This window comes from Oncorhynchus kisutch, linkage group LG22 (genome assembly GCF_002021735.2).
Source record: "Oncorhynchus kisutch isolate 150728-3 linkage group LG22, Okis_V2, whole genome shotgun sequence".
Classification (NCBI taxonomy): Eukaryota; Metazoa; Chordata; class Actinopteri; order Salmoniformes; family Salmonidae; genus Oncorhynchus; species Oncorhynchus kisutch.
The window spans coordinates 33810976-33824437 of NC_034195.2; the positions used below are offsets into that span (position 1 = coordinate 33810976).

A 13462-nucleotide genomic window follows, 5' to 3' on the forward strand; every position below is an offset into this window, starting at 1 on the left:
TCCCAGGCCCACCCATGGCTTTGCCCCTGCCCAGTCATGTGAAATCCATAGATTAGGGCCTAATTAATTTAATTTAATTGACTTATTTCCTTATATGAACTCAGTAAAATCATTGTGAGAAAACATATCTGTGTATATTTGTGTATTTGAGTAATGGTGTGGGCATGTGAGAACATAACCTTGGTAGAGATCGGTATGTAGAATTGGGTGGTAGAGTATTTCCAGCTATTGTGTGTGTGTGTGTGTGTGTGTGTGGGTGCATACGTGTGTGCAGTCAGAGGATATACACAGCTACACTTAAGCCCTTGGCTATGCAGTGCAAAACATGTTTACATCTAAGAACCCACCATAGTTTTACACACGCTGCTTTCCAATAAAAAGAAGCTTGTATAAAGTGATTTTTATCCCTGTACACTTCATACCAATCAACACGAAGCTGCCTGCTATGCCTTTCGGATATCCTAGTGTGATGGGTCAGATATAAAGTCTTTGCTGCTTTAAACAGACCCAAGATCAGTAACATCTACCTTGACCATGGTGGTGTATAAGGGAGAGATGCCTCACCGCTGGTCTGGTGCTCGGGCCAGGTGCTCCTCCCTGGACTAGGGCTGCTATTGCGGCCCCAGGCTTTGCCCCAGCTTGGTCCAGCTGGCCCAGTTGCTGTGTGATGCAGGCCATCTCCTCCTGGAGCCGCTTGGTGTGGATGGTGATCTCAGCGATATTCTCAGCGGCGGCGGCAGTCAGGAAGGCTTCCTTCAGGTCAACCAGGTGGAGGGTCCTCTTCTCCTCCAGACGAACCAGCCGGTAGAGGTCATCAAACTGACTGTTGACATACGCCTCCAACTGCTCTGTAGACATCTGAAGAGACAGAGGGAAGGAGAAAGAGAGAGAGATATGGTAAATATTTCAGTTCAACTACTTTTGGAGAGAGATGGAAGGAGAATGTGAAGAAATTAGAGGAAGAAGGGGAGGATGAGAGGGTGTGATTGTCTGTCTCATTGACTACAGACACATTATAAATTAATGTTGTTTTTGTCAACAACACTTTTCGCATTCAACTGGTCTATAGACATGTTATTAGACGGACTATAAACCAGCCTTAAGATGGAAACGAAGGTGAGAGGGAGAGAGTGTGTTAGGAAGATGAAGGTCAAATATGGAGAAGCACGTGAAGAAAGTGAGAGAGAGTTCATTAAGGTGAGGAGATACATTACTGTCATTTCAAATGAACTTGAATGAACTACCTTTGTAGGATATAAATGATTGAGATATAGACCTAAAACAGGGAAAAGAGACAGAGATGTAGAGAGCCAGTGCATAACTGTAGAAGTAAAAGAGAGACGAGGAGATTATAAAATAACAGAGGATGATGGGGCAAAAGACTAGAGCCAGAAGGTGACAGAGAGAAGGAGGAATGGAGAGCGACAGAAAGATGAAGAGAGAGACGGATAGAGAGAGAAAGACAGAGACAAAGATTTCACTTTTGTTAATTATCTATTTCACTTGCTTTGGCAATGTAAACATATGTTTCCCATGCCAATAAAGCCCTTTGAATTGATTTGAATTGAGAGAGAGTGAGAGTGAAAAGGGGATGGGGCCTCAACCTCCTCTTTTTCTCTGTTTCTCGCTCTCGGGGTGTCATATTAATGATCTTCCTCTCTCTCTGTGCATGGCCGGTTCAAGGCATAAGCGACATAAGCGGTCGTTTAGGGCCCCTGATCACTAAGGGTCTCAACTTACTGTTGAGAGTAAGAATAGTAGAATACACTAGGTGCAATTTCAAAATGTGGTTGTGCATCAGCAGTTTTTCTCTTGTTATGTCAGTCAGTGACAGTCACTCAATTAGTCATTTCAGCTATCACTTTTTAGATTGGTAGTTAGTCTAGCCAGCTATCTAAACTTGTAGTAACCATGGCCGAATACCGACGTTTTTCGTAATGAATCTTGTTCTAGAGACAGCTCTGCAGAGTGGTCACTAACTGGTACAGCCACAAAGTCATAAAAATCTGTTTTTAAACCTTAACCACACTGTTAACCATAATGCCTAACTAACCTTAAATTAAGACCAAAAATCTAAATGTTGGTTTTCATGAATTTTTACAATATAGCCAAGTTGGACTTGGCAGGTGGTCTATCTCAGGGGAAATCACTCAGTTATGCCTCCAGGACAAGACTCATGACAATAAGAACGTGCCCAGGAGCCCTTACCTCCAGGAGGCTCTTATTGATTTTGTTAGTCATTCTTCTCCAGATATCATATTAACATGGCATAAGTCATTGCAAAATGTGTAGAATTGCAGTAAATTAGCTGTAAAACTGCAAGTAGTTTATCTCTGCCCCATGGTAAAATGAGTAGAATTGCATGAAATGTGTTATACAACTGCGACATTTTCTCTTCGCCCCATGGCAAAATGTTTCCTGGAATTGCAGAATACTTCCTTTAAAATTACTATATTTTCTCTACGCCCCAAGGCAAAATGTGTAGAATTGCAAGAAAATAACTAAACATTTTATCTTCACCTTGAAGAGAGGGGCCACCAAAATGTTTTGCCACAAGATGGGGGAGGGGTCTCCCAACCAAATCTCGCTTAGGGCCCCCAAAAGCCTAGAGCCAGCCCTGTGTCTGTGCCATGTGGTTGCTACCTGGTTGCAGCCTGGCATGGTGCATCTCCTCTCCAGGCCCTCCTCCATGGCTCCAGTCTGCAGATAGAGTCTTCAGAGCCCCTCTGCCATGCCATCTGTTTGGCTTTCAGGGCAATTGAACTGCTTACTGAGACTCCCTGTTAATCCATTTCCCATCTCCCAATGCCGCCGAGCTCTCTTCGGCTATGACTCATTAGAATATGACACCTCCACTAGCAGGCCCCTCACTGGGACGCCTCTGCCTCCAATACAACACAACATTTGATTTGATTTGACAACGTAGATGGTGAAGCGTTGAGGAGCACCGCACAGCCCCCTGACACCCCCTATGCCCCTCAATGCCATCACGTCATCTCACTTCCCTCCCACATCTACCCTCCCCTCCACTCATCCTTCCCCTCCCCATAACTGCTCAAGTGGAGCTGTTTCACAGAAGTTGCCAAAGCTGGGGGCATTGGGGACCAAAGTCTTGTCAGCTATTGGCATCTCTGCACAAGCAATCAGATTCTCCAAATTACTCCCTAACTCAACAAAGAGATGTAACATTTTTGATTTACTTCCTTCATATGGGGGAGTTGAAAAATGTCTATCCTTCATTCTGATTCCAGGTGATCGAATCACAGCAAATTAGTAGTCACAGAACCAGTGTACTGATTCTAGAAGTGACTTTTTCTGTCCCATATCACCTTTTGGCGGGTAATTCCACGGCAATGGAACTACGCTTTGGCTCTGATTTTTCACTTTGGCATACATTTTAAACAAAAACCATTGATTTCAAAGTTTAACAAACTATAAAAATCTATATGTGTTCCTGAGTGGCGCAGTGGTCTAAGGCACTTCATCTCAGTGCAAGAGGTGTCACTACAGTCCCTGGTTCAAATCCAGGCTGTATCACACCCGGCAATGATTGGGAGTCCCATAGGGCGACGCACAACTGGCCCAGCGTCATCCAGGTTAGGCCGTCATTGTAAATAAGAATTTGTTCTTAACTGACTTGCCTAGTTAAATAAAGGTTAACAAAAAAATAAACAAGGACTACCTTGAATAACTTACACAGAAAATTTCACAAAAACACAGTTCCTGGAAGAACTGTGCAGATGTAAAGTTTGGTAACAGAATTACAGTCAAATATCCCTCAGTTGTTTTAATGCGACCACGTTTTCCCAAAATTTTGGAAATATACACTACCAGTCAAAAGTTTGGACACACCTACTCATTCCAAGGTTTTCCTTTTATACATTGTAGAATAAAAGTGAAGACATCCAAACTAGGAAATAACACATATGGAAACATGTAGTAACCAAAAAAGTGTTAAACAAATCTAAATGCATTTTATATTTGAGATTCTTCAAAGTCGCCACCCTTTACCTTGATGAGAGCTTTGCACACTCTTGGCATTCTCTCAACCAGCTTCATGAGGTAGTCATTCTGGAATGCATTTCAATAAACAGGTGTGCCTTGTTACAAGTTAATTTGTGGAATTTCTTTCCTTCGTAATACATTTGAGCCAATCAGTTGTGTTGTGACAAGGTAGGGGTGGTATACAGAAAATAGCCCTATTTGGTAAAAGACCAAGTCCATATCATGGCAAGAACAGCTCAAATAAGCAGTCTATCATTACATTAAGATATGAAGGTCAGTCAATTCAGTAAATTTCAAGAACTTTGAAAGTTTCTTCAAGTGCAGTCGCAAAAACCATCAAGCGCTATGATGAAACTGGCTCTCATGAGGACTGCCACAAGAAAGACAAATCCAGAGTCACCCCTGCTATAGAGGATGTTCATTAGAGTTACTTGCCTCAAAAATTGCAGCCCAAATAAATGCTTCACAGAGTTCAAGTAACAGACACACCTCAACATCAGCTGTTCAGGGGAGACTGAGTGATTCAGGCCTTCATGGTCGATTTGCTGCAAAAAAAAACTACTAAAGGACAACAATAATAAGAAGAGACTTGCTTGGGCCAAGAAACACGAGCAATGGACATTAGACCGGTGGAAATCTGTTCTTTGGTCTGATGAGTCCACATTTTAGATTTCTGTTTCCAACTGCTGTCTTTGTGAGACGCAGAGTTGGTGAACGGATGACCTCCGCGTGCGTGGTTCCCATTGTGAGGCATATAGGAGGAGGTGTGATGATGTGGGGGTGCTTTTCTGGTGACACGGTCTGTGATTTATTTAGAATTCAAGGCACACTTAACCAGCATGGCTATGACAGCATTCTGCAGTGATATGCCATCCCATCTGGTTTGCGCTTAGTGGGACTTTCATTTGTTTTTTAAACAATGACACAACACACATCAAGGCTGTGTAACGGCTCTTTGATTAAGAAGGAGAGTGATGTAGTGCTGCATCAGATGACCTGGTCTCTACAATCACCCGACCTCAACACAATTGAGATGGTTTGGGATGAGTTGGACCGCAGAGTGAAGTAAAAGCATCCAATAAGTGCTCAGCATATGTGAGAACTCTTTCAAGACTGTTGGAAAACCATTCCAGATGAAGCTGGTTGAGAGAATACCAAGAGTGTGCAAAGCTGTCATCAAGGCAAAGGTTGGCTACTTTGAAGAATCTAAAATCTAAAATCTATTTTGATTTGTTTAACACATTTTTGGTTACGACATGATTCCATATTTGTTATTTCATAGTATTGATGTCTTCACAATTATTCTACAATGTAGAAAATAGTCAAAATAAAGAAAAACTCTTGAATGGGTAGGTGTATCCAAACTTTTTCTAAACTATTCCAATCTGTAAGTGGTTGAACTTATTTCACCCGTTATTGAGATGGTTGTTCCCATTTAGATTGTTTACGTAGTCTCATATAATAATCTTCTCTACCTTCGCACCCATTCTAACTGAGGTGAAAAAAAGGTACAATTGTTGGCTATACTATCTGTGGTTGGATTCCAATAAGAATGATATACCACTTTGCAAGCCAGTAAAATGTGACTTGCCAATGTGGCCTGCAAACAAGGAGATTCAGACCGGTGTGTTAGGTTAAAACAAGTCTGTTAAAGTATGGTATTGTAAAACAAAGTAATGTATAGTCATAAATAATTACATTTTTATGATAAAATATTGACTTAGGCACTCACTTGTTGAAGGCTACAAGACAAAATAAAGCCATTAAATGCAACAATCATGTCTCAGTCACTAGCAAACACAGTCATAGGTGGTACTGGTACCTCTAAAATTCACTCAAAAGGCACCCTGAGAGATAAATATGGAAATAAGGCTTTACACCTTAGTGTTAAAACAACAACCCAAAGTGAGTTACTAATTCCCTAACACTGAGAAAGTGTAACAGCATCAGCTCTAATGAAGTGTTAAAGGAGAAGTGTTTTCTAAAAACAAATCTCTATTTGTTATGTAATTGGCATGTTATAGAAGGGTCCCTTTTGTATATTGAAATCACGGGGTGCTTTCACACACTGAAGCTGTTCTGGCAGCTCGTGGTGGCCCAACACACTATTAAGACATGTTGGTGTTTCCTTTATTTGGTAGTTACCTGTAGCAGCAGGCATACATGGAGAATGGAGAAGCTGGATAGGGGAATCGGCTTGAGTCGAGCAAAACGGAATATAACATTGCAGATAGGAATTGCAGTTTGGAATGACACAATTTCATGTGTACAGCATCTAAAGACCTGCATCACTATACTGAGAGATTTGCTGTTTCTAAAATGACGTATTTGGGTGTTTTGGGAGCCTTTGTTCATGTTTTTTCAGGACCCCATGCTACATAACAAGGTTTCTCAAAAACGTGAAATCACAAACAAGTTTTTTAGACCCTTCCATAACATACCATTTACATAAAAAATAGAGATCTGGTTGTAGAAAATATAACTTCTGCTGTAATTAAAGTCGGAATATGTTACACCCATGTAAGTTTATCAACACTTAGAAAACTATTAGTTTAAAACTATTTAAGATGGTCACATATACTTTCTAAGAAAGTTTTCAAATTTAACACTGTGTGTGGTGAAATTCCGATCGCAAATTTGCTGTGTACATGTCATCAATCTGACACGGTGACACATTTTCTCACCACCTCTACTATCCTCCAGGGTCTCCAGTGAACCCCCATGTCCTCTGCTGCTGGGTCCCTACAACTCCTGCACCAGAGGGGATGGGGCGCGCTCCTAGCACTGGCCCTCTGTTTATAGAGCATGGCCCTCTGCCCTTGGACCTCTCTCCCTGGTAGTCCTGATAGTGAGAGGGGAAGCAGCCGTGCGTGCTAATCTTAATTTACACTGGAGCAGACTGAGGTCTCCAACTGGGGCCACCGGAGAGAGAGGGTACAGGGCTCAACAAGGGGAGGGGGAGGGAAAGAGATAGAGAGGGCACTGGCAAGTGTGTGTGCATTGGGCCACTGTGCCTCTGAAGCTACACGAAGACAGACAGCGACTGTTTGGTATCAAAATGTTAAAGACGGAACGGCTCTTTGGAATCAACATGTTACAGAGAAGAGTTGTGATCTGTGTTTGACTAAATATAGCAAATTTCTTAAACATTGGTCATGAGAGAGAGAGTGCTGTGCACATGACTGCAGAAATCTATACAGTGTACACTCCAATGAAATTGACAACGGACAGTGGCTCCTTTGGGGTTGGAGATTCAGAATGTGGTGCTACCAATTAGTACCGATAGAGAATGCTAACAGAGCCAAAACTCAGAAATAGACCAAAGTAAAAGTCACAACCAGCTAATCATGTCATTTATAAGAAACAGGAAAACATGACCTACTTAGCTCCAAAACAGCTATAGCCGGTATGTGTTTACAATTTTCTTTAACGATCACTTGAACTCATAGTCAGTTGGCAGTTGTAAATGAGATCTTCTCAACTGGCCTACCTGGTAAAATAAAGGTGAAATAAAATAAAACAAAAAAATAACACAACATAGTGCCATCAGACTTCTGATACCAATGCAAAGTGAAAGGGGGCCAAAAAATGGTGAACCACTATAAAACAAGTGGTATAGAAAAGTATTTTTGGTATTTTGAAAATACTAATTAGAGTTCTCAAAAGTATCTTACAAAATACATTAGAGTGTAGTTCAGCCCAGCGGAATAGAAATTCTATAATACTCAGAAGTAACTGAAATGCATATTTAAAATACATACTGCGATTCTCTGTGTACACTTGTTATGAAACTTTCTGTGAAGGTCATTCCCTCCCATATAGGTCCTGCTGGTGCTCATCCCAGGCCCAGGCCCAGGCTCAGGCCCAGGCCCAGGCCCAGGCCCAGGCTCAGGCTCAGGCCCAGGCCCAGGCCCAGGCTCAGGCCCAGGCCCAGGGTCTGTGTAATGTTTTTAAAAGGGCTAAAAAGCATTAATGGAACATTAGGAGCAAATGACTTTGAACGGTCAGTCCCTCCCTCTGGCAACAATGGCCCCACTCCAAATGAACACTTTTCCAGGGAGATCCAAAGCCCCATTCTGTGCTCTCGCTCTCTCCGTTATCGGCGTTTCTCTGCCAGCAATCAAATTTTCCAAATTCTCCACTAACTCAACAGAGGAGGTAACATGTTTTATTTACTTTCAGTGGCGTGTATTCATGGATGCAAAGGGAAGCCAGACTTCCCCAAACAATTGACTGTGTTTCATAATTTTCCTTCAATTCACAAGAGGCTGAATGTATCTCACTGGAGAAAGCATCCAAGCGAGCGTGAAATTGCCACTCTCTGTATGTGTAAATCATCTATCTGATGCTGTCTGGTCAAAAGTAATATGACATTGTTGCCACCCATAGCATTGAATGCAAGGGAAGCCAGCGAGAACTTTCCCTCCCTTGATAAAAAAAGTATAAATAGCAAATCAGCGTTGAGCTAAATTAAGTGAGCTGAACTGTGAATGGTCCTGGTGAACCCCAAAAAAACATTTAGGTTTGCGAGCAAGAATTTTAGCCAGGTAGCCTAGGACAACAAAAAATTTAAGCGTGTACTGTATGACAGAGTCATAGACCGTTTTGTCAACATGAACGAGTGGAGGATGGCATTGTCGTTTCTATACAAGTAGGGTGAGTCAACATGTTTTTCCACCTGCACAAATACACACACACACACACACACACACACACACACACACACACACACACACACACACACACACACACACACACACACACACACACACACACACACACACACACACACACACACACACACACACACACACACAAATACACACACACACACAGAGAGAAATCAGAACCATGGACAGCCACATCATAGTTAGCTTACATTGATTGGACTAAATCGTTTTTGGTATCTTTTAGGTGATTTAGTGATTGTGAAGTTGAAAATGGGGCTGGCATAGTCAAGGCAGCTCCTGTTTTCTTTGCGACTTGCGGTAACGTCCCATGGTTCTAACAATAGTTGTTTAGTAGTCCGGAAATGTCAGAAACATTAACTTGCTTGACCATGCTGTAGGTCATGTAACTGTTTGTTACATTGACAGAGGTTACTCTCTGGTTTTGTGATGAAACAAAGGCATGGTTGAATTTATTCTGCCACTGTGTCTTCTTATTGTCTTGGCATTAGGCCTATATATCACAGTCGCAAGGCATATGAACTAACCGGTTATAGAGCAAACAAGGCAGTTATCACAACACATAGGTTGTAGATTGGCTTTTTTTCTAGCTTGGCTCCCGAGTGATTTTACTCACGCACTGCTGCTGTTTACTTTCACCCTTTTTTACTCTAAAGTAATGTAAAAAGGGGGAAAGCAAGGGAGGGAAAGAGAGGGCCTGTGGCATTCTAACGGCAGGAGTTTAAATGCCCTGCACCTTTCACGGTTGTGAAGGAAAGTCAGGTACTGTGTGCTCCTGGGCAATGATACATACAGTAATTAAATTAAAATGCTGTGAAAGGAGAGAGAGAAGGACAAAGGGAGGGAGGCAGATAGAGAGAGAAAGATTGAAAGAGCAGGAGAAAGAAAGAAATAGGCCAACAGCTTAGTTTTTCCCATGCATTTCTGTCTGTTCCTCACATCCCTGTGACAGCTTTAATGTGTACTTTTCTAGATTTTCTGAAGCAGGGAAAAGGGATGGAGCAGGAAGGTATGTTTGTGTGTGTTCGGTGCTCCTAATATGGGCCCTGTCTGAAGCGAGCGAGCGAGAGGCAGCCAGCAGCACCACCCCAGCAGGCATTGTGCCACTGACTGCATTATGCAGAGGAAACAGTAAATAAAATATGAGACAGAGGTAAATATGCTGACTACCTGCTGCCTTGATCCCCCCGGTTAACACACTGTTTGTTACCTGCTCTCAGAGACAGACACATACACACACACACACACACACACACACACACACACACACACACACACACACACACACACACACACACACACACACACACACACACACACACAGGAAGGTTGGCAGGCAGGCAAGCAGGCCGGCAGTTAAGCCTAAATCATAGTGTAGAGACGCTGAGACGCAATAGTCCAGTATCCCATTGTGGCTCTGACACCACCATCCGCGAGGGACACACAGCCGAACGCGCATCTCTACACAATTCCCAACAAACGCATCTCCAGTACACGTCCTCTATTCATTTGAATGTGTTGACAGTTGAAGAAATTGCTTGAGCTGTGTGTTTATTACTATCCTCGTAGGTACCGGAAATGCCCAAAAGTCCCCACAAGGATAGAAAAACAAGAAAATACACAGGTCCCCAAAAGGACAAACGCTATTTTAAGGTTTGGGGTTACGGTTGAGGTAAGGGTTAGGTTAAGGGGAAATCAATTTTATGTCCCCACAAGGAAAGTAAAATGTGCGTGCTTGTGCGTGTGTGTGTGCATGCAAGGAGGTGAGTGGATAGAAAAGTTGAACCCTAACTGTTGTTTACTTAAATTAAATTTCCTCTACTTAATTGTGTACTCTGCCTCAGGTATGGGGATTTGAATCTGCACGTCTCTGAGCCCATATCTCCATGCTGCACACACACACACACACCTCTTCTCTGGCTAGACTGACTTTACCATGCTAAAGTTACATATTTTCAAACTTCCCCATCACACCCACCCCTCCTTCTGCCACCGGTTGACTGCACTGTGTCAGCTTGCAGTCTTGTATAATGAGAAGCTGTGACGTTTGAGAGCGTGGAGAGGACACAGCGACAAATCCACCTAATGGTTCCTGACACGTCAGCCTGTGAATAAGGAGGGAAGTGGATTTTCCTGAACACTCCACACCTCTCTGGTGATAGTACAGAAGACAAAAGGTCCAGGAAGGCCTGGGGGCAGCGGGAAGGCCAGGGGGCAGCGTTGATATTTCAGTATGATAAATTGCCGGGGCTGGGGCTGCCCATAAGAGTATTACCTTTTCAAAGGGTGTTCAAATGAACCTGCTAGATTATGGTGCATAGCTGCAGGTCAGCTCTCAGCGGGAGACAGAGTTATGTAACGACACAGCAGAGCGTTAGGCCTGCAGGGTTCGCTGGGAGGCCAGGTACAACACTGTCTATGGTAAATAAATTAGACCTGGCTGGTTAGCACTGACCTAACTCCCAGACCTGCACGCACGCACACCATTTCCAGTGACTGTGTCCCCATACTAACCTATCTGGACAGGAAGTACAGCTATCCTTTCCAAGGTCGACCTGGAATAGTGAAAGTCTATTTCAGTTGTTGTGTGTTTTAAATTGGTCTACCTGCTTGCCGAGAGGGATAACAACTTTCTACTAATATAACTCTGTTAACGGGACCCCTGCCAAATAACCTACTCCATGTCAAACATGCATGTTCAATAACTTCACTAAACAATAAACTACCTAGAGGAAGACCTACAGTCACTAGCACTGTATGAAAGCAATCCAGGACTCTGTACTATGTCTCAGCAGTAAACAAGGATGTTGTGATGATATTTTGTCTATAGTCCTGCTCAACAGAGCCACGTATTTGTGTCTGGGAGGAGATGAAGACAGATTTAGGTGGTGATGTCATAAATCTCTAGGTTCTTAGACAGGGAGAGCCAAATGGAAGCCCTCCCAGTGAAAGGAACACAGTGAATAGATGGGAATAATTGGCTCCCATGTTTACCCCCTCTATCTCATTTAGGATGTAATCTCTGTGTAATCCATCTTTAGCTCACAATAGACTGATATGTCATACTGCCACTGACGGGATTCGTTGTTATAGAATTTGAAGGAAAATAATCATCATCAGACGTTCTCGTTCAAAGCAATGTTCCGAGGTAGAAACACCATGGGCCATATTGGAATGTTAGTTGTAACAGTTTTGTTGTACTGACCTCAGGGTTGGTCCACTTGGTCTTGATGTGGTCAGCCATGTTCTGTGTGCAGCCCAGCAGGTCGTAACCCTCCCTGCCCTGGAGGAGAAAAAAGACACCACAGAGACACAGTCAAACCATTTGAAGTTGGTTTTTAAGCTTTGTAAAATTCCATCACACCTCAGCTTAATCTTTTATCATTCTAAATATTCCATCACACCTCAGCTTAATCTTTTATCATTCTAAATATATATAATAACGATTATCACACTTGATTCATGACTAATTGGTACTACAATGATAATGTGTTAATTCAATATATATATATATATATATATATACTACTCAAAAAAATAAAGGGAACACTTGAACAACACAATGTAACTCCAAGTCAATCACACTTCTGTGAAATCAAACTGTCCACTTAGGAAGCAACACTGATTGACAATAAATTTCACATGCTGTTGTGCAAATGGAATAGACAACAGGTTGAAATTATAGGCAATTAGCAAGACACCCCCAATAAAGGAGTGGTTCTGCAGGTGGTGACCACAGACCACTTCTCAGTTCCTATGCTTCCTGGCTGATGTTTTGGTCACTTTTGAATGCTGGCGGTGCTTTCACTATAGTGGTAGCATGAGACGGAGTCTACAACCCACACAAGTGGCTCAGGTAGTGCAGCTCATCCAGGATGGCACATCAATGTGAGCTGTGGCAAGAAGGTTTGCTGTGTCTGTCAGCGTAGTGTCCAGAGCATGGAGGCGCTACCAGGAGACAAGCCAGTACATCAGGAGATGTGGAGGAGGCCATAGGAGGGCAACAACCCAGCAGCAGGACCGCTACCTCCGCCTTTGTGCAAGGAGGAGCAGGAGGAGCAATGCCAGAGCCCTGCAAAATGACCTCCAGCAGGCCACAAATGTGCATGTGTCTGCTCAAACGGTCAGCAACAGACTCCATGAGGGTGGTAAGAGGGCCCGACGTCCACAGATGGGGGTTGTGCTTACAACCCAACACCGTGCAGGACATTTGGCATTTACCAGAGAACACCAAGATTGGCAAATTCGCCACTGGCGCCCTGTGCTCTTCACAGATGAAAGCAGGTTCACACTGAGCACATGTGACAGACGTAAAAGAGTCTGGAGACGCCGTGGAGAATGTTCTGCTGCCTGCAACATCCTCTAGCATGACCGGTTTGGCGGTGGGTCAGTCATGTGTGGGGTGGCATTTCTTTGGGGGGGCCGCACAGCCCTCCTTAGGTAGCCTGACTGCCATTAGGTATCGAGATGAGATCCTCAGACCCCTTGTGAGACCATATGCTGGTGCAGTTGGCCCTGGGTTCCTCCTAATGCAAGACAATGCTAGACCTCATGTGGCTGGAGTGTGTCAGCAGTTCCTGCAAGAGGAAGGCATTGATGCTATGGACTGGCCCGTCCGTTCCCCAGACCTGAATCCAATTGAGCACATCTGGGACATCATGTCTCGCTCCATCCACCAACGCCACAGACTGTCCAGGAGTTGGCGGATGCTTTAGTCCAGGTCTGGGAGGAGATCCCTCAGGAGACCATCCGCCACCTCATCAGGAGCA

The 13462-nt window shown here is 43.4% G+C and overlaps 1 protein-coding gene across 7 annotated transcripts in view; it reads right to left on the reverse strand.

The window, feature by feature from the left end:
• The window catches only part of LOC109867527 (tripartite motif-containing protein 44), a 72801-nt gene that overhangs the window by 44440 nt on the left and 14899 nt on the right, over positions 1 to 13462 (reverse strand). For all 7 annotated transcript variants that reach the window (XM_020456725.2, XM_020456724.2, XM_020456722.2 and 4 more), the window contains exons 3-4: positions 11899 to 11976; positions 565 to 858 (exon numbers count right to left, since the gene is read on the reverse strand). In XM_020456725.2, the coding sequence (XP_020312314.1) occupies positions 565 to 858; positions 11899 to 11976 (372 nt within the window). The remainder of the gene's footprint in view (positions 1 to 564; positions 859 to 11898; positions 11977 to 13462) is intronic.